The sequence below is a fragment of the Paramormyrops kingsleyae genome, chromosome 2 (genome assembly GCF_048594095.1).
Source record: "Paramormyrops kingsleyae isolate MSU_618 chromosome 2, PKINGS_0.4, whole genome shotgun sequence".
NCBI classification, from domain to species: Eukaryota; Metazoa; Chordata; class Actinopteri; order Osteoglossiformes; family Mormyridae; genus Paramormyrops; species Paramormyrops kingsleyae.
In genome coordinates, this window is record NC_132798.1 from 9119233 (window position 1) to 9140375 (window position 21143).

The 21143-nt window shown below is 41.9% G+C and overlaps 2 protein-coding genes across 7 annotated transcripts; both read right to left on the minus strand.

Moving 5' to 3' along the window:
* Positions 1–565: 565 nt before the first annotated feature.
* LOC111838379 (protein FAM163B) lies at positions 566–18805 on the minus strand. 6 transcript variants are annotated; one of them, XM_023801328.2, is made up of 5 exons: positions 7200–7264; positions 6942–7019; positions 6193–6359; positions 3646–3760; positions 566–3230 (listed from the first exon to the last, which is right to left on the minus strand). In XM_023801328.2, exons 4-5 carry the CDS (start codon positions 3736–3738, stop codon positions 2841–2843), a joined length of 483 nt encoding a protein of 160 aa, XP_023657096.1. In that variant the 5' UTR covers positions 3739–3760; positions 6193–6359; positions 6942–7019; positions 7200–7264; the 3' UTR covers positions 566–2840. The 6 variants fall into 6 exon arrangements, with proteins under 6 accessions (XP_023657096.1, XP_023657086.1, XP_023657077.1 ...); XM_023801318.2 differs by lacking the exon at positions 6942–7019 and having other exon boundaries at positions 7200–7284; XM_023801309.2 differs by having other exon boundaries at positions 6942–7278.
* Positions 9167–13465, minus strand: LOC140577541 (uncharacterized). Its single transcript, XM_023801282.2, has 3 exons — positions 13405–13465; positions 11975–12277; positions 9167–10793 (listed from the first exon to the last, which is right to left on the minus strand). Exons 2-3 carry the CDS (start codon positions 12168–12170, stop codon positions 9409–9411), a joined length of 1581 nt encoding a protein of 526 aa, XP_023657050.2. The 5' UTR covers positions 12171–12277; positions 13405–13465; the 3' UTR covers positions 9167–9408.
* Positions 18806–21143: the final 2338 nt, after the last annotated feature.

Here is a 21143-nt window from a genome sequence, read left to right on the forward strand (position 1 = left end):
AATGATGACAGTATTAGTAAATATCCCGGAGACTGCAGACACAACACCATCCAGAATAAAAATTCAGATAACAAGCTGCACATACAGTATAAATAATAATACCTATCTGATCAGCAAAACAAAGGTGTGTGTGTGTGTGTGTGTGTGTGTGTGAACGGTTCACAGAGTGAGGGACAGCTCGACACACTGTCAACGCTCCCACCTCAGCTCTGCCCTCAGAGTACAGCAGGCTGACCTATGACCTGTTTGATGAGGAGACAGAATAAGTGAAGCCCCCCCCCCCCCCCATTGTCAGTGGATCTTTGTTGTGTTGCTGATAGAATTCGGAATTTGTTCCTAAGGGAAAAAAGTGGGGACACCTCTTCTATAGGCTTGGCACACAAGAATACTACATATTTAACAAAACCATAAAATACACACACCCACACACATTAAAATAAGTTTTAAAGTTACTTCGGAAACTCTTGTTTTGCTGTCCACTGGTGTCCTTCTAATGAAACACACAGCCTGATATCTGACAATCTGACTCATTTTATTTTCCAGAGCAAGGCATAAAATAGCATCGTCTAGTAAGGCTCTTAAAGATGATCAAACTGCAATGTTTAATACCAAATAAGTATTACATATTTCATATCGATTCAGTAAGGATGTGTAAAGATCTGTATAATATACAGAACATTTCAAGATTAATGAAGAACATAGAGTTGATCAGACACCTCCTGTTTAGTCACATAAGGTTTCTCCTTTTTTCCCCTAAAATCACAGCAGTAATGAGCATGATGAAGATGCACACAATTAAAGTGGTTACATTTAGGCTAATAAATGGTGTGTTACAGTAACACAGATATTTACAAATGTGCCCTTTTTCATAGCTTGGCTATTTGAGCAGGATGTGTTTTCAGGATGGAAGTTCACCCACCTGAACGCTTTTTGTCACAGGATGATTTTGACCATCTGTTCTGATTAGTAGGACAACAGAAGCAAAATGCCAACTTTTCCAGCTAGTTATCATCCACCCTGCACATCTAGCTGAGATATGGTGCCACACCAAAGTTCTCAGAGATGGCATCTGGCAAACGAAGGTCTTATTTTTGCATGCACAGAAATGACTATGGTGTCATTGACTAATTAGCAAATGTGAGCCTGACTTGAGGTTTAATATGTCAAATGAATTGTCAGCAAATATTTGCTGGGATCAGGTGAAACAAGCTTTGATACACATGTTCTCCGCCTTTTTCACATACAGTACAGTATACTCAGTAGCCCTGTGTGGTACACCTCTCACACGTCTTGCACTATGTTGACCAAAATACAGGCCACTGTCATAATATCATGAAAACCAAATTCAAAACCAGTACTTTAGACTTCCAAATGATGATGACATGGGGCCCTCTAGTGGTCACGAGCCCCTAAGCAGCCACTAAGTACTGCTATGAGCTACACTCAGACATGTGGCAAGTACGGCAGGACAGCATTTAAAAACAAGCAGTGAAGAATACTAGCTTTGGCATTACAGTGTTCATGCCGTGCAGAATTTCACCAGTTCAGGGTGAAATAACAATCAAAATTTTAAGTAAAAGCAATAAAAAGATGGCGGGAAAAAATATCAAGCATTCAGTCCTCAGGAAGAAGCTGCGGCTCTTCCTGACATCCTCACCAAAATCCGTTTCCAAAGTTTCCGCCTGTCAGCCTCTCCAACTCTTCACTGTGAAAAATAAGGCAAATCGAATTTTGAGGCTGGCAAAGAATGGCATGATCCTGCAGGCGTACAGCACGCTTCCACCCAGTTCCGGCAAAAAAACTGGCTAAAGTAGATTAAACTGGCCAGGGACCTAGTCCTACGCTGCTAAGCGCAGGGTGCAGCAACCGTTTCCAGTCCCATGATGCTTTGCGAACACAGAACAATCACGAAGAAAGATCGCAGTCCACCGAACCAAATGATGATAAAATGATCATGGCACTGCGAAGAGCTTAACTGTCACTTATAACTGAATCTTATTAAATGAAAGTAAAAAAATACACAATTTAGCTAAATGTAAAAAATACCATTTTTATTGTGCCTAAAATAGCTCATAACTGATTTAGGTTTTCTTAATGTAATTCATCAAAAGTATAGGATTTTTTTCCCTTCTGTCTGAATTATCAGTGATGTTTACAGTTCTCGTTTGGTACTGTCCACTCTTGCAGGTCATCGAGGGGGTGTGTCGCCCAAGCGTTACGCCCCACACTCGGTGTGCTTACTTGATCCCGCTTCCACCAAATTTCAGAGTACATTTTCACACGACACGCCCACCAGTATATGACAACTCAGGATCGTGCGTAGTCCATCCGTTTATACATTATGTTACAGGAAGTATAAATATTTACATTACAAACATACAATCAAAGACGTTGCCCCCAATGTGCAGTAATTGTGCACCAGGCAAACAGAATTCTGTTCCGCTGGTCAGCAATGCATAACGCTGGATGCAGCACCGTCAGCCAAAGGCTACAGAGAGCTACAGGAGTCAGGAATAGGGAGCAGGGGTTCGACACGTTTTAATCCTTCGTCCATTTCCCCTAAGGCCATTAGCAGCACGGAATGAAGATAGGAACCCAAACATCTGAAAAATTTGAGGAAATACTAGACTAGAAAGACAGATCAGAACTGCAATGTTGCCAGAGTTTCGCCTCGACCTCCAGAGACAGATTCCTAGAAAAACTTCAGCTAGTGAGTGAGTGTAAGTAGGCCCACTTACAAAAACATCTGCTCGACGTTTTTTTGGGTATATTCAGGGGGCAGGATGACATGTGAAGATGTTTGGACTGTGGTTTTGAGGGGGATCAGTGCGGAAAGAGCACTAGACGTCGGTACTGATGCTGTGTCCATATGTAAACATCTCCTTCATGGTCATGGAGCGGGTCAGCTGCAGCTTGTCCGGGGCCATCCTGGGACCCCAGCGCGACACAGTCCTATGGCCAGCCCACTCTGCGCCATTGTAAAGCCCATGCGGGCGTGGCATCAGGAAGGGCAGCTCGTGGTGGGCACAGGATGGGCAGAAAGTGTGGGACCGCGCCAGTCTGGGGGGCATCTCTGATGGGTAGACGCAAGGCCCGTTGGCTGTGCAAGCCGCCACGGCATCGAGTGGCAGGTGGGGGGTCATGCCGAAGATGGCTTCCTCGTGCAGCTCCTCTTCCTCTGAGTCCGACTCTGAGTCTGACTCCAACTCCTCCCGCTTACAACAGTAATACTGGTAACGGTGTCCAAGAAAGTGCATGCAAATGAGAAGAAACAGTTAATTACAATTTGGCTACACTCTGCAGCTCCTCGGGGGTCAGGCTGAGAAGACGCCGTCCCCTTTTTGTACTTACTGTTTCGCTAATAAGGAAAAGGAGCAGTTTTTTTCTGCCTATTATTCTCATTGCTACTCACAATTTGAGTCTGATCATTACCCAACCAGCATAGGATTACAAAACATTTAAGCAGGAGTCTTCAATCAAATCCGCCCACTGGAGAAACACTTCAGCAAAATGAGATCTGGGATTTTGTTTCGCAGCACTGTATTTTGAAGCACTGAAGTGAACAATTTTCCAGTGTCTGCTTCCCAATCAGATAAACCCAGGGCTTTTGTTGTGCATTTCCTCGGGGTGTTTGGTGCACCGTACCTGCAGGCGACAGTAGCAGAGCACTACGACGATGCACAGTAAGATGACTGTAGCTAAAATTCCACCTGTGATGACCACTGTCCCAGCTGTCATTCGAAAGCCGCTCCATTAAACCCTGACGGCGAGAAGCAACAGGAAACAAGAGGGGAATTACATCGTGTTTGTCCCGTTTCAAAACATTTGCCCAACATATAAATAAAATATCCATGCCTTCATGAAGAATCAAAAAATATTACTGGAGATGGCTGCCAACATTTAAGAAAAACACAAAAAAATGCATGTAGTAATAAAAACAAACATTTATCGCGAACAGGCTGATCATCAGTCTTAGCCAAGCTAACAGCAGTCAGAAGCCGGGTATCCCGATTACCTTATTCCCATAAGTGTGCTGCTGTAATGAGCAGTGTTACTTTATTCATCAATCAAAAAGACAGGCGTATTTATGGCCACCTACTTGAGGACCCAGCAGCAGCACTCAAAATGAGAATCTCTGTTTAGGCTATTGGGATAAAATAAGGCCTGTAACAGTGTGGAAGCGGAAGGGAGACCTATAAGACTTGGTAACGGAAGCAGCTTTTGAGTAAATGCAGGCTACACTACGTTTCCAGTAAAAGAAACCACTGAGGACTCAAACCCCAAACAAATTGGTTTTTATGCAAAGTCCTGACAAGAAACAAGTAACATGAAGCCGCAGGTAAATCTCAAAGAGCTAGCATAGAATTAACCTTAAACCGATTTTCTTCAATGAAGATCAGTGAAAGCCCCAACCATTAGAGTATCTCTAAACCACACACAAATTAATATTTAAGTATCTTTCGATGTTATGCCGGACACAAATGTAAGAAATGTAAGATGTAGACCACTGATATAGAACAGTGTGTTTCACTCTGAATTAATTGAGAATGGATGATTAAACAAACCATGTGAAGAAACTAAACATTCTAAAATGAAATGTTCTTTTTTTTAGGCTTTTATTTTACTCATTTTGTCTTTTTTTTAGGATGCAGCAAGTTCAGCTGTAGTTATATGTATAGATATGCTTGCTGCCTGTAGTTGTTCTTTCATGAGCTCTTCCTCATGGAAGGTCTGCTTCCTGCCAGATTAGCTACGAACTCAGTCTAAAATAAAACTAAAGAGGCAGGGGTCAATTTACAAAGTTTATCCAAAGACCACTGCAATGACTTAAAAAACAAAAAACAAAAAACACAACAGTAAAGGGAAAACCATCCAAACTCCAGAGATCCTCAGACACAGAATCCCACGTGCTCACAGAACCCACAGACAAGTAACCGTACAAGTGAACAACATATCCCACTCAAAATTAGACTAAAATAGTACCTCCAGCTACAGGTGCAGCTACTAACCAGTGACTATGCAATTTGCCAATAGGCAGGAAGCCATGTCTGATGTTGCCTCAAGCCTCCCTCTAGTGGCCAGGTCAAGACATGACAATAGCCTGGTTTGGCTAATGGGACCAAGGTTGTTGATCATTTTGACATTATGAGAAAATGGTGCAGGATGGGTGGATGCAGGATTCCCTGGGCAGTTAACATGACACCAAGGTTTGTAAGGCTGTGGTGAGACTAGACATGTGCTGCTTGACTAATAGATTATGTTCCAAGTTTTATTTGGTCATTTTAATTTGATCACATGTATCTGGTGATGAATGGTGATGAGCCGTTCATTCTGGGAATCTGACTCAGACGACGTTCTGGAGACACATTCCTGTTCTCTCTCCTGATCGTTATTTTTAAGAGCATACTGCATCGAGCTGGCTCTCCCAATACACACGCGCCTCAAAATAATTTATACGTCTGCTTTTCTTACTTTTTCATTTAGTTTCTTAATATGGTCTATTTGGTTATTTTAGAGCAGCAGTGTATTTGTTGACATAATTAAGCTAATAAGGCTAGTAAGGATTAGCAAACCTCTTAAATCACACTCACTCTCCAGCAACTCACGCTCTGAAGAATCTATGAGCTACAATCGGTAATAATTCTACTAGGTAGAATAAGAAGAATAAGACAATGAGCAAAAAAGTCTTGTGGGTGTGTCTGCATTATCAGCAACACAGCTGCTGTGTGAGGCAAAACTTTCAGTGTCAGAGGAACCAACACGTGGTCTAACTCAGTGATTCTCAACCCATAGGTTGCAACCCAAATTTGGGCCACGGCGAGTTCTGAGAGGGTCGCAAGGCAGAGCTGGACATGTAAGCATTTTAAAACCACCAAGCTCCTATGCTGATCCACAATCAGATTTCCCAGCCCCAATCCTAGAATTAACCTATGAACAAGTCTTGGGTCTGAAAATGCTTAGCAAAAACTAGCTAACACTCTACCAATCCAAGAAGCCAACCCAGAGATGCTTAATTTAAAATTTATTGGCACATCCAATCAGATTTGTGCAATAGGAATTGATTGTTGTATATTGCAGAGTGACTGCGTGCTTGATCGTAGCGTTAATTTAAACCTCATATAGGGTTGTGACTGAGCCGGCATGGTAAACATTGGGTCGTGGTGCAAGATAGGTTGAGAACCACTAATATACCTGGTCAATAAGCAGCAGTTTAAACTTGAACTGAAGAGCAGGAGTGAGAAATCTTGCAATGACATTTTAGATGATGCCTGGGCGGTCCATCTGCTTAGATGAACGCGTGGGCGATCTCCTACGCCTTTTTCGCAGGAGATCGTAGGGGGTCATAGGAGACCCAGAGACTGAAAAATAATGTGGAGACACGTGTTATGGTAAAACTGTTCTGCCCCTGCTATTCTAGCAGATCGATGAGGCATGATTAAACTATGCATACTGATTCAGTCTGGAAAGAGAGATGCTTAAACAAACAATGGCCACGGAGCCTGAACTTACTGAGAAAACCTAGACTGAGTCATACATAATGATTAAGGCCTGGAGTAGAAATCCATTAGACATCAGGGCAGGTAGAAAGATACCTTTTTTATTTAAAAGGTCCAAATCGACCGAAACATAACTGGATAATGAGATACAGGTTGCTCCTGGTCAGTTCTGTATAATACTGCCTTTGGAACTTTGACATAAACGTTCCCAATCCTTTGGGTTTCCTCAAACGGCACCCACCCACTCAGGCTGAGACTGTAAGCTCGCCATACCCCTGGCCTAGACATCCCAGTTCTACCTTCCCCATCGTTAAATTTCAATCTTCAGTATTCCTAGCCAATCACATGAGACCTGTTATAAAATCAGTTGAAACTAACCACAGGACCAAACATACACAAACACAGGTCAACATCCACAGCAAACTGATCAGTGTTGTCTCACACCATTGCCTTGAAATGAGGCTTTGCCATTTGTACAAATTCTTCTTGGAAGAGCATTTTCACATATCCCATCTTGTTCTCCTTTGAGACGGACATATGAGAGTGAAGATTGGGTCAGAGCACAGGGTCAGCCTTTAATCCATCTCCCCTGGAGGATTTCTGTGCTAAGGGCCTAATGGCCATGTAACTATTCCATTGAGCACAGAATTCAAACCACTAACCACTAGCACACATGCTTAAGCCGCTGAACCACACACTGACCCTTTAAACAGCAGGAGGCACCTGGGAATCGAACCAGTGCTGCAAGAATAGGACATCTATGCCAGCGTAACAGGATGAATATCAGTCACCTCAAAATAGGTGTATATGTATGTATGTATATATATATATATATATATTTTTTTTTTTTTCTTTCTTTCTTTCTCCTTGCTTTGCTACTTTGTGTTTATCCACATTCATACGTGTATTAATTCAGACTCCCTTCCGAGCGGGGGCGCTGGACCACGAGTGTTGGGTAGAGCAATTATCTTGAGCAGGAAATGCATCGTGAATAAATTCTGCACGGAAGCGCTCTCGCTTACACGTGTGCGGTATTTCTCTCACAATTCAGGTTAGTAAATGTCTGAGTTTAATAGTCATATACGCCCAATATCACATGTAAATACCATCCCCATTTATTTCGCTTTATTAATTTGTACCGAGTTGTGGTTTAAAGCCAAGAATATATATTTTTGTTGGGGAAATGCTAAGCGCTAGTTAGCGGTAACAAGCCATCCGTCTCTAGATAGCATGGTTAGCTGGGCGCGGGAGTTTGTTTTAAATACGAAGGACCACGATATAATGCCGCCATTAAATAAATGGGATTATTCATTAATAACATGCAAACTTATATTTGTGTTCTTTTGTATGCCTCATTGGTTGTACTGTCTCTAGTGTATGTTTATTTTATCCTTTGTGAATAATATAATATACACTCACCTAAAGGTTTATTAGGAACACCTGTTCAATTTCTCATTAATGCAATTATCTAATCAACCAATCACATGGCAGTTGCTTCAATGCATTTAGGGGTGTGGTCCTGGTCAAGACAATCTCCTGAACTCAAAACTGAATGTCAGAATGGGAAAGGTAGGTGATTTAAGCAATTTTGAGCGTGGCATGGTTGTTGGTGCCAGACGGGCCGGTCTGAGTATTTCACAATCTGCTCAGTTATTGGGATTTTCACGCACAACCATTTCTAGGGTTTACAAAGAATGGTGTGCAAAGGGAAAAACATCCAGTATGCGGCAGTCCTGTGGGCGAAAATGCCTTGTTGATGCTAGAGGTCAGAGGAGAATGGGCCGACTGATTCAAGCTGATAGAAGAGCACCTTTGACTGAAATAACCACTCGTTACAACCGAGGTATGCAGCAAAGCATTTGTGAAGCCACAACACGCACAACCTTGAGGCGGATGGGCTACAACAGCAGAAGACCCCACTGGGTACCACTCATCTCCACTACAAATAGGAAAAAGAGGCTACAATTTGCACGAGCTCACCAAAATTGGACAGTTGAAGACTGAAAAAATGTTGCCTGGTCTGATGAGTCTCGATTTCTGTTGAGACATTCAAATGGTAGAGTCAGAATTTGGCGTAAACAGAATGAGAACATGGATCCATCATGCCTTGTTACCACTGTGCAGGCTGGTGGTGGTGGTGTAATGGTGTGGGGGATGTTTTCTTGGCACACTTTAGGCCCCTTAGTGCCAATTGGGCATCGTTTAAATGCCATGGCCTACCTGAGCATTGTTTCTGACCATGTCCATCCCTTTATGACCACCATGTACCCATCCTCTGATGGCTACTTCCAGCAGGATAATGCACCATGTCACAAAGCTCGAATCATTTCAAATTGGTTTCTTGAACATGACAATGAGTTCACTGTACTAAAATGGCCCCCACAGTCACCAGATCTCAACCCAATAGAGCATCTTTGGGATGTGGTAGAACGGGAGCTTCGTGCCCTGGATGTGCATCCCACAAATCTCTATCAACTGCTAGATGCTATCCTATCAATATGGGCCAACATTTCTAAAGAATGCTTTCAGCACCTTGTTGAATCAATGCCACGTAGAATTAAGGCAGTTCTGAAGGCGAAAGGGGGTCAAACACCGTATTAGTATGGTGTTCCTAATAATCCTTTAGGTGAGTGTATATATATAATGATGACTCTTTCACCTTATTTTTTTTTTCTTTACTTTTTATTTTTTTACAACAATGGGTGAAGACTATGTAACTTTATATGAACTGAACTGGTTTGTCTCCATATGTATTATAAAACTGAGAACACACTCAACACACACTGAAAAAGGAACCACACCTGGTGGAACACTCCCATGTATGTATTACCTACACAAAGTAGGTAATAAAATGAACACATCGAATACAAACTTAGCACAAAAGGTGCAAAGAAATTACGTGACTGTCCGACTAAGGAGTTGAGACGCTTGCATCTGGAGTTGAGTCAGACTCATCATCATCATCCACTTTCAGACGTCCTAGGTCAAGGTCATTATAAGATGTTGGTGCAGCTTCTCCTCGAGCGCTCCCGTAAGACCCACTGTCATCTGGGCCTGTTGGATCACCTCCGCTCCCAGAGGTTTTTGGATCAGCATGACCCTCCATGTTCATGAAGAGTCCGGTGTTGGCAGGATGGATACGCACTAACTCCAACAACGTGCGGTAACTTGCGTACTCTTCAGGTGACGGGTCTGTATCCAAGTCAGCTCCTTGGAAGTAGCTCTGAATGATGTTCTCTACAACCTCATCCTTTTGGAGCCGATCTACTACAAATCCTGCATATGTGCCTAGGGTTTTATCACCACCGATGAGGAGGACACGGCTACAAAACCAAGAAACAGACTTATACCTGATTGAGCGAACATACTCGATCCCTCGATATCCGTAATAGGGATTGTCTCCTACATGGCGAAGGGCACTGACCGCATTCGCCCACTCATCCGGGTACAGGCGCATGGCTATGTGCCATGGGAAGGTGGGATGCTCATGAATAGCACGAGCGACAACGTCTAGACGAATCAACCGAGACCCCGCTGCCCGAGCCATCACTACCCTGAGTAGTAAAGCAGGGACTGGGAGATAACTCAACCATCGACGGAATGTGGAAGCAACATTTTTGTTGTTGAGCAGTGCCCCGAAGTTCCGCCATGTAAGAGTGATGTCATCGTGTGTGAGCTGATCAGCTACATTTGGCATTATTTGGATCAACTCCTGCTGTACACGTAGCAACTTCGGTCGGGAAATCATACCTTGTAAAGCAAAGGACATAAGGCACATCAATATAGGACAGAGGCATCTGCCCCTTGCACGATCACTCAAGTGCTTGCTGATTATCTCCAGCACACTCATCTGTTGGCCGAGAGTGATGTTGGCAGCCCATGTACGTTCTGACTTATTCCAGTATTGGAGCACGGCTAGCTCTTTTGGGTCCATGCCATCCTCTTGAGTCCCAAGCTCTGTAAGAGTATCTGCAAACCAGATCTGATTGTTCAAGTTCCTCACGTCACTCAAGATACCTTGGAGGACAGCGCGGGCCTCGTCCTTCGCCAGAGAGCGGCCTTGTGGAAAATGCAGTGTTAACATCTCGGCTATCAGTTGTTGTCTGTGTTGATGTTGCTGCTGAACCCGGAGAGAGCAGAGGCATGATGCCAGCACAAATCCATTGATGTCGACCTGGTTACTCTCCATAGCCTCAGCAGTGAATGGTGGGATGTCGATTGTGCGCAGCATCGTGGGAAGCATAGGGGAGAGTGGGGTGATTTGTGCCAGGGGGGAAGTTGTGCCACCCCTTGTTTCTAGGGAACCATAGAAGAAATTAGTCATGTGACAACACATTTTTGAAGGGTCAGCCATTTAACTCATCCTGCAAAGAAGAGAGCGTAATTGCATGAGAGGTAAACACATTTACAAAGTAAAATTTCTATGATCAAGGTTTTTGATTGTTGCGTCTGAACAGTTATACACAAGTTTTAAAACATTTTACATGTTTTAGTGCTTTGGTAAGCTACACTATGAGTCTATCCAGCTAGCATGATGTTAGCTGAAAGCTGCTGGATGATGCATTTTTTCCAAAAGGATGGTGTTGGGGTGATTTGTGCCAAAGGGCCAGGGTTAAGTTGTGCCAACTTATGAATATTTTAAACATATTATTTTATTGTAATTGTACATTGTATTCTTACATTTTATCACTAAAGCTATGTGGCATTCTTAATTTTATACCAAAAATAGAAATAGACCATCATGCCACAGAGTTATAAAAGGAAGACAGGCAGGGCTTCCACTCCTCTAGACGACATGGACAGAGCAGTGAAAGAGGTGGAGAAGGGGAAGTAATGAGGTCTGTGGATGGAAAGCCCATCTTCACTTTCAAAGAAAACGATGAAGGACTCCCATAGAAGATGTGCATAAGAAACTACCAACACCACAAAAACTTGGTGGTACAGCCAGAAGGGAGCAGAAATTTATATTCCCCTATAGCTTCAACAAGTGGGATATCATGTAGTAGGTCAGATCCTTGAAGAGAACTGCAGTCAATTTGGTCTTCATTTGAATTTCATTTTATTCTGAACATGTGCTCATGTGGCGGAAAAGGCTTGTAGAAAATTGACCTTTGATGTTGTAAAATAACTTTAAATAAACCTTAAATGAGCAATTTTGTTTTGAATTTGTCTAGCTTTTATATAGAATTACAGTTTCTGAGATCAAAGTGTACTGTTTTACTTAAATAATCAATGGCACAATTTACCCCAATGTATTCTCTCCAAAGGCACAACTTACCCCACACCGGGGGCAAGTTGTGCCTTGGGACCACTTTTTTTTCAGAAACCTATATTTCTTAAATACTGTATTTCAGATCCAAAGTGATTGTTCCCAGGGATGCACCACACCCTGAAATATATGTACATATTTTAGTTAGAAGTATTACTGTCATGGCCTCGCTTTAAAGTCACTTTAAGTAAAAACTGGCACAACTCACCCCACTCTCCCCTACATGCTGAAGCGAAGGCGGCTTGAAAACAATCACGGTTATCTGCTGGACCAAACTGAATACGTCGTGCAGGAGAAGTAGTAGGCTGGATGCGCCCAGACACAGACTCCAGAGGTTCAACCCCCGAGTCCTCCCTAGAGGCTCCTTGGGGCTGATCGCTACCCATTCTGGTAAAGGAGGCCATAGCGACAATTCTGCGAGGATTAGTGAATATACGCAACAGACAGAAGGCAGTGGAGGACACTTGCTAAAGAGTGTACTCCAAAAAAACCAAAATAAGGCAGCAGAGTCCTGTGTTGGGAGAGAAAAACAGCACACGTTGAAGCGACAGTAATTGCCTGCAGGATTTAATCATGATCAATTTCTCAATCACTTCTCAAACTTAGAAGTTTTAATACAAAAAAAAGAAAATGCAATATATCTGCACAACAGTATGCAAATATTGTAATACTGTAATAGATTGTGTAATATTGTAATTGATATGTAAACTTCAATTATTCTCAGGAAAAGATTACAATAACCTCTGGTGCAATCAACAGCTCATATATATATATATATATATATGAGGTATTTTCTGCAAAAAATAAAATGGATAAAATGAAAATACAATCTCCACTTTGCCATGTAGTTTTCAAAGTCTATGTGCCAAAACCCTGCAAAACTGAAAATTAAAATGAAATAGCACCATTTGCATTTTAATTTTCCACCCATTTATGAGTCAGATGTGAAAAATTAAAGAATAAAATTTATTAACCTTTTTGTCTTTTTCATTTTCAAGTTAACAACATGCAAATATATGTTAATTTTAGCGGGCAGTGGGCGGAGCTACGTATCACAGCTGCCTTTTCACCGTGCGGTTGCGGATTCCTTTGGCGTTGTTTCTTGTACATGATCACCCGTGTCGCCCAAACTAATGGCAAAGTCACACGCGGCTTAACTTGGCTACTTTTTTGCAGCTTCCGATTCATGTAGCTTCTTATTCGTAGCGTCGTTCACGTTTTAGGTTAAGTTATTTTATTTTTTGCAGAAAATATCTCCCATAGAATGACAGATATGGGGCTGCGTTTCTCTCGCACTAACCCATTCACAAAGGATAAAATAAACACACTAGAGACAGTACAACCAATGAGGCATACAAAAGAACACAAATATAAGTTTGCATGTTATTAATGAATAATCCCATTTATTTAATGGCGGCATTATATCGTGGTCCTTCGTATTTAAAACAAACTGCCGCGCCCAGCTAACCATGCTATCTAGAGACGGATGGCTTGTTACCGCTAACTTAGCATTTCCCCAACAAAAATATATATTCTTGGCTTTAAACCACAACTCGGTACAAATTAATAAATAATTGGGGATGGTATTTACATGTGATATTGGGCGTATATGACTATTAAACTCAGACATTTACTAACCTGAATTGGGAGAGAAATACCGCACACGTGTAAGCGAGAGCGCTTCCGTGCAGAATTTATTCACGATGCATTTCCTGCTCAAGATAATTGCTCTACCCAACACTCGTGGTCCAGCGCCCCCGCTCGGAAGGGAGTCTGAATTAATACACGTATGAATGTGGATAAACACAAAGTAGGAAAGCAAGGAGAAAGAAAGAAAGGGAAATATATATATATATATATATATATATATATATATATATATATATATATATATATATATATATTTATCGCATTATAAAATAAGGCAAGGGACAGTATGACATTAATGTGTTAACCAGAAACTAAATGTTAATTATGTACTGATCCCGTGTTTGTTCATTAATAAATCATAACAGTTCATGTACTTCGTGCAGTTACTGTATTTGTTCATTTGTATTTGAGTAGTAACTGAGTTACCAAGTTACTTGTGCCCCCGCAGGTAAAGTGTCAGCCTCCTTTCTCCTTTTATAGGCTCAGCACTTTAGCAGAAATACTGTTGCGCAGAATGAAATGGTACTAGCAGGCGAAGGGGAAGCAGACTGTTTCCATGGCAGAGATTTTCGTTTCCTTATGAAAATCTAGATGTTTCACGAAAAGTGTCTAAATAAGCAAACATATTACACTGTATAGGCAGAGTGCAAACTGCAATAATTCTGATTATATCAGAACAAGGTATTCAACCATTAACGATTTACATAATGCTAAATTCTCCTGTGAGAGAGCGCACTGGGAAATGCAGTGAATATGTTTGTAGAGAAACAGCAATTCTGGTTGCAGTGGCTCCACGTGTCCAAAGGTCTCTTGGGCTCAGCCATTTGATTGGTCAGCTCTGGACAACAGGAAGGACCACTTTCATCTCCAGCTGTATGTGTTACAAAGCAAATGAGGATCTGTGTTGAGACTACAGAGCTTTCGTTGTTATTTGTTTAGTGGACGCCTGCATCCAAGGCAAACCCATATAGATAAGGGAGGCACATTTTATTGTTTATACAGCTGTGTATTTACTGAAACATTTCAGATTAAATGTCTTGCGATCCTGTTATTTGGACATGAAACCCTTTCACTGCGAGCCTGAAAACACAACGGAACTACTCACTGTGATTAGATGGCAATGTCTGTCAAGCAGCATGTGTACTGTACAAAGCTACATTATGCAGAACATGTCAGATATCAAACAATAGCATATTTCACGATGCCCCAGAAGTGAAAAAGCTAGCTGTTGCTAACTCGCTATCCCCAGAGACTGTAATTTGTACTGTGATCCCTCTGGGACATCATCAGCTTCCTGGACAGCTGAAAATCAGGTTACTAATTGTGATTCACTGCCATGTGGTCAAATAAAATATAGTTGATAATTTTTTTTTTAAAAAGTCGCACTGTATAATATGGCTGTTTTTTATTTGTTGTGAAAAGGAGGAGAGGGAATTTGCAAAACTACTAGGCTGAGAATACAGCAGTGGACCGTGCAGGTTTATAAGGAGATAAGGGTTAGGGAGTAGAACGGACAATGAAGATTAGCTTAAGAGAAAAAAGCAGGCAGGGATGTTCCGGACATCTCTGCTACATGGTCCCTGGGTCCTGCAGCATCAATTATGTAACCTCTCAGTGAAAGTAAAAGCAATAAAAAAAGGTTTTTGCCAAAAATAAATAAATAAATAAATAAATAAAAATCCTGTTAAAACCGGTTAAGTCAGAAGTCATTGTTGCATGAGAGCCCAAGTGCTTTTATTGTGACATTTCTTCTACAGCGCCCTGCAGGAAAACCACTTAAGAGGAGATGTGAAGTCTTTATCCCTCTCTATAGTTTTAAAAATAATTTTAGAGGTATTTCAAATGTGGTGGCTTAATGGGTTTATCCACGATGTCTGGTGGCTGGTGAAGGCAAAGGAGGATGCAGCAGGACTGATCCGGTGACGGTCCCATCTCTACTCAGAGATACCTGCTGCCTAAATCTCAGCCCCATTATGCAATTCAGCCTCTGCACCCACACTTGCACCCACCAGCAAACAGGCGGCTGCATCTCCTTGCCGACGCATGAGTTACACCGACTAACGAATGGATGTAGGAGGGTCAGGAGGTCTTGAAGATGCCTAGGCCTCTGATTCGCACTGCCCTCCGGCTCTGCTCCAAAAGTTCTGGGAAATGAGTGCTTTGAGGGTTCGGTCTGGCCACTAAAGTGCTTAGATGTACATAGACTGCTATCAGATCAAGTGATCATTACTCTCCCATTAATAAAATCGATATTGTGGCATCTGGAAACATTATCCCATCATTCAGCTTCAATAATTAATTAATTCAGATTTGTTTCCAAAGCCACAAAACCTTCTAGGCATATCTAAGGATGAAAGGTGTGTAACATTCGCAGATCTGCTTCAGTATGTATAACATAGCAAATAACACATAACGCAGTAGGTTTCTCAGAACAAACATATATACAGAAATCACACAAAATATGATCGTAATCAATCTGAAAGAAACATGTATGAATGTCCTTCAGAGCTGTGGTGGCATGTTGTTTATCCTAAAATAACCCTGATCTAAGAGGTTAATAAGATGTCATATGGGATTATGTCATGTGTTAACTATCAACCCATAAATTGGAACCATTACTGATATAGGGAAGAAACTACCATTCCAATTGTTTTCCACTCAGCACTGGTTGTATCATTTATGCTACAGTTGCACTGTAATGTACTGTAATGTGTACAATAGTAACATTTCTCCTAATTATTCATCATCCTGTTTCGTCTGCACTATAGTCTTTTTCTCATTTGGTCTGTTATAAGTGAAGTAAGTGCAATTACTTGTCGACACACAACAGTGCACAATAATGTGTCCTTGGCATTTAATCGATATGTTACATAGCAGTGGGTAGCTATTATTTAGCACCGAGGAGCAGTGCTTGGGGGTGGTACCTTGCTGGGGTATCTCAGGGATACCATGCTGGTCAGGGATTCGAACCAACAACCATTCCATCACAAGCATGCCTCCCTAACATTTAGGCCGCAACTCCCTCTGTTGTCAAATATGTTAAAACTGATAGCTTGTACCAGGTATGTATAATTACGTTAACTAGCTAGAAGTTGTAATGTCTTCATTGCCTTGTAGGTACAATTGGAATGAATGCCAGGAGACGTTATAGATGACTCATTAATTTGTTGATTCAGTCACTGATCACTGTTATTGATATCTCAGCACAATTGTGCCTGTTATTACAGTGTTCACATACAAATATCAATGAGGTTATTTTAATTGCCCTCACACATACGATTGGCCCTGGGTGGACAACGGGACGCGCCCTGATGATAATCAGTCGCCTGCCCGCGTCTCACAAAGTGTCCTGAAAGGTGCCAACGTCAGAGAGGCGTGGGGGACCCTGACAGAGTTCTCTGACTGGGGGCCGAACATGATTTGAGGCGACGGCAAAGTGAGAAAGGCGGAGAATAGAAGAATGGGCGACTTTTGCAACGGTGACAATGACAAAGCTGTGTCATACCAAAGAACAGCAATGCTGTATATTCAGCAGCATTATTACGCTCCCGTTCCAGGTGAGACCACACTCAGTCCAGTTTTTCTAAGATGTTACTTTAGGGTATTTCCAGTGGAAACCTAAAATTACTTCACCGCTGAGCTATTTTGCCATTTTATAAAATAAATGCACTGCCCTGTCAAACAGTGTTTGAGACTCATCAGATTAAATGTACACGTATAAATACATTTTCAGGAAATTACATAATTAGAGAGAAATTTGTAATCATATTTTCTGGTAGTGTATGTTTCTTGGCAGGATACCTATACGTCAATATTCTGAAATTGTGTGCGGATGGTCTCCTGCACAGTGTGTGATAGTGGCTCCTCTGTGTCCTGTAAGCGTATACACACGCAAATATCCTCACAACAGACACAGCAGCGTAGCATTAGTAAAGCGTTAGATCAGTACCATGGACAGCAAGCTGCCCGCGTATTCAGACCCTGGGGACAAGACGCCAACGAACAGTTACAAGCAGCGCTCGAAGGAGCCCAAGGGTATCGCCATTCTTGTCTAGCTTCTCAACGCGTTTTGTTCGATTAAACGAAAAATAAACAATGAAATGTCCCTTTTACACCACAGTCAAACTTCGAAGACATACTTTCCATCACCTCCATAATGCTATCTCACGAATTTAGTTAACCCGTATAAACCACAGCTCAACAGACAGCATCCTTAAGACCGACCAGACCCATCAGCAACATCGCATCGTATTAGAGCCGTTTTAACTTTAAAAAAAAATCTAAAAGATTTTTCAAGAGTAATGTACAGTAGGTATATTTTTGACAGCTACGGATGCTAGATAGTTACGGATTAAGACTAACAGACCGGAATTGCATCTGTTGAGTCCGTAGTTGCCAAAAAAGCCAGATATACTCACTGCTGAAGAATTGACCTTACCTTAATCAATATTTGAAGTGTCCCAGTTCGTATCCGATATAGTTTATGATCAGAAGCCCCGATCTGGGCATTCATGTATTTCAAAACAATTACAGATGGCCATTCCTTGTAAACGATGTTCACGGTTTCAGCTGGCGAGGTAATAAAATTACTGTACACGGAATGCAGTTACTTTCCACTATGCTTTCGCATCTGATCACACCCACATTTGGATCCTCTCGTGTTTAAAAATACGCGCATTATTATAATGATCGTTGTTGCTGTCGGTTTTATACGTCATTACAACGCATCTTAACTAGAACAAACAAACTTCTTAACTGGATACACCCAAGTTAAAATGACACATAAACAAACGAGTTTTAATCTGTATTACAGCCCCTCGTTTCATAATGTTATCTCCGTGTTGGCCTTCTCTTCAGTCTGGACTATAGTGTACAGCTTACTCAAGTGTTATACCAGTGCGTCATTTGCTGATTGGCTGTAGGGAGACGTTTTACAATTTAAAAGCCATTTCCTGATGTCTGTGTTCATCACTATTAACATACAACTGTTGTTATGAATGCAGTATTAAGAATTAATGACGATTACGTATCCTTCAATTCGCGCAAAACAAATAACCACAGTTTTGAAGGTGACGTTTTTCTTGGTGCTTATACTGTTCCATCTTATGCTGTTACACATTTTAAAAACAACTACATCTTGTCAAACTTCCTAAGAAATGCGCATTATTTCTAAAGAGACGAGTGCACAGTATACCGTAACCATTCTCCAATAAGGAAGTGAGGTGGACTTTGCCTTGCAGTTTTTGTGAGTATGGGGGATACTACGGCAGCTCGCAAGAAAATCGCCTCGATAGTTTACCTATCGCATGGTTTTTATGGGGATAATTTTAGGGAGTATTTCCCGTTAATGCTGTGATGCTGCCTGGTTGAGCCATCGGAGCGGGCGTTTGTCGCTGTCCGTCCGGCTTTGAAATGACAGGCAGAAATCCGCACGTTTTATCGCTTGTATATAGTTGATCGTCCGGATTGATGCCCAGCCGTAAAGTGGCGTATTTATTACTCCGCTGCCCGAAGGAAGATGGAGATGACTGCCTAGCAGCGTTTGTATTAATAAGAATATCGATACTTTGTAGCCGATTTTGTATGTTTAGTTTATTATATCGAATAGGCAGTTATTTAAATAATGATATAGATCCGACTGAGAAATTATATTGCCCCAGAGCAGTGACCATAAGCATTATTAGTGAGGTAAACAACATACTTTTTTCAGTATTGTCAAAAGTAAAAGCATGTTCCCATGAGAACGCGTTATATTCTTGTGTAGCCTATCACTGACACTATGCCAAATAAATTATGCTGCTGTACTGTTCGACATTTTAAACAATCGTTTAGGGAAATTAACGCATATAATATTCTGCTTATATATCTTTGAAGACATGAGGCATAAGATGTATTTTTTCGAGGTGTGTGCACTCTGTATGTCTGGGGACGGAGAGGTAGATGCGCCACAATTTCACGAAACTACCACTCCCAGTTAGGGTTAACATGTGCCGGACATCGCGACTTTTTTGTTTTCACAATGCAAATATTGCCTTAGATGCAACACAGGTCTGCCTCGTTACAACGACAGGAAAAAGTGGTGTAAAAATTAGGCATGGTATGTATACATGCTGTATAGTATGCAGGATAGTTGAAGGATACAATGCCTACTTCAACGCCTTCGATGTAGTTAATTTTAGGTTTATAATGGAATAATATAGATATAATAATATAGATTTGCCGTAAGATTTCTTGCGTAAGCGTTGGAGTCTGAAAGCGGGAGTGTCACGAAAGATGCCTGAGAGTTGGCGACCCTGTATCTATGATTTCTCAATATAGCCAGCTAGTTCTGTGAGATACCTCTCCCCCAGTGGATTTCTTCAGGCTTGCTTTCACAGCTGTTAAATTGCAAGCCACAGCATTGGTTCACCATCATCAGCAAGTCACAGAAGTGTGGGCCATGTCAGATGCGTGAGAGTTGGCGACCCTGTAAAACGTGTTTAGCTGATGATTTCATTTTAGTTGTCAAAGTGGCACAGATCTAACAGCTAATATCTGATTAAAATGAGCACTAAATCTGAATATCAATTCAATCTATAATCAACCAAATTGTTAAAACCTTCTTATAGGCATCACTTATAATTATCTGCATATTTGCACGTTTCAATGGATAAAACTTCACAGCCGTATTAGGACAAGCCAGTTACATTTAGATTCTTTCACAGCCACTAAGAGTATGATACGAGTGAGGCAGGCTGGGTGTGTGAATGAAATATGGATGTACATTCACAGCAAGAGTATTTTAAATTAATCATAATAGAAAATAAATATACAATATATCTATAAGCAATTAGTGTTTATTTACCCCACATGCCATGTACATATTAGAAAATGTGTATGGACCCCACATGCCATGTGTTACGTCCTGAGTGTTCCGATCCTCGTGTGTGCCACGCCCCCTCATTTGCCTCATGTGGAATCCCTGTGTCTTCAGCTGTTTCTAGTTGTGTTGATTATTTTGGTGTATTTAAGTCGTTGTCTGTGTGCCTCTTGTGAGTCCAGTCATTAACGTCATTCACTTCATTGTTTGTTCCTGAGTGTGTTAATCCCGATTAAACCCCACGTTTGCCTGATTCCTCGAGTCCTGTGCTTGCTTTCCTGCTCCGTGCCTGTGCGCTATGTGACAGAATGACTGGACTGCGGACAAAGACACCTCATCTTTCTGAGGAGGAATACCTCGATCTAGTGTATGAGGTACTTTACTGGCTCCAACAGCCTGAAATCCAGGAGGACCCTGTTGCTCGCGCCCTTGCTGCTCAGTCGAGAAACATGTTGGAGGAGATCTCCCCATCCAGCAACCCGCACTTAGCCGAAGAGGTGTGGCAGAACCTGGCCCGGCTGAGAGTCGCAGAGGCGATGATGAAGCAGGTACACTTGGACTGTGGATTGCCTCTTCTCCCCTCTGTCGAACTGTCCCCTGCTCCTGTCAAGTCAGCTCACAAAAAGAAGCGGAGAGACCAAAGATAGGAGGACATGCCAGGTGCCTTCCTGTGGTCTGTCTCGTTCTCTTGGGGATGCCATCCCTCGGATCTCCAAGTTCCCTAGAAAAGGGGGGTCTGATCCAGTCCCCATGGTTCCTGTTCCAGTCCCCATTCCTCCCATCTTGGTGGAGCTCGAATGGGACCACTCGGGAATCACCCTGACTTCTCCCCCTACGATTCCCTCTGGAGTGAAGCCCCAATGGCCAC

Excerpts from the sequence above, each read along its gene's own strand:
- LOC111838379 (XM_023801300.2), bottom strand. The coding sequence starts at position 3,738 with ATGACAGCTGGGACAGTGGTCATCACAGGTGGAATTTTAGCTACAGTC. Across the intron at positions 3,231-3,645 it reads TCTGCTACTGTCGCCTGCAG|TATTACTGTTGTAAGCGGGA; the intron begins GTACGGTGCACC and ends CACCGTTACCAG.
- LOC140577541 (XM_023801282.2), bottom strand. The coding sequence starts at position 12,170 with ATGGCCTCCTTTACCAGAATGGGTAGCGATCAGCCCCAAGGAGCCTCT. Across the intron at positions 10,794-11,974 it reads AGCATGTAGGGGAGAGTGGG|AAACAAGGGGTGGCACAACT; the intron begins GTGAGTTGTGCC and ends ATGGTTCCCTAG.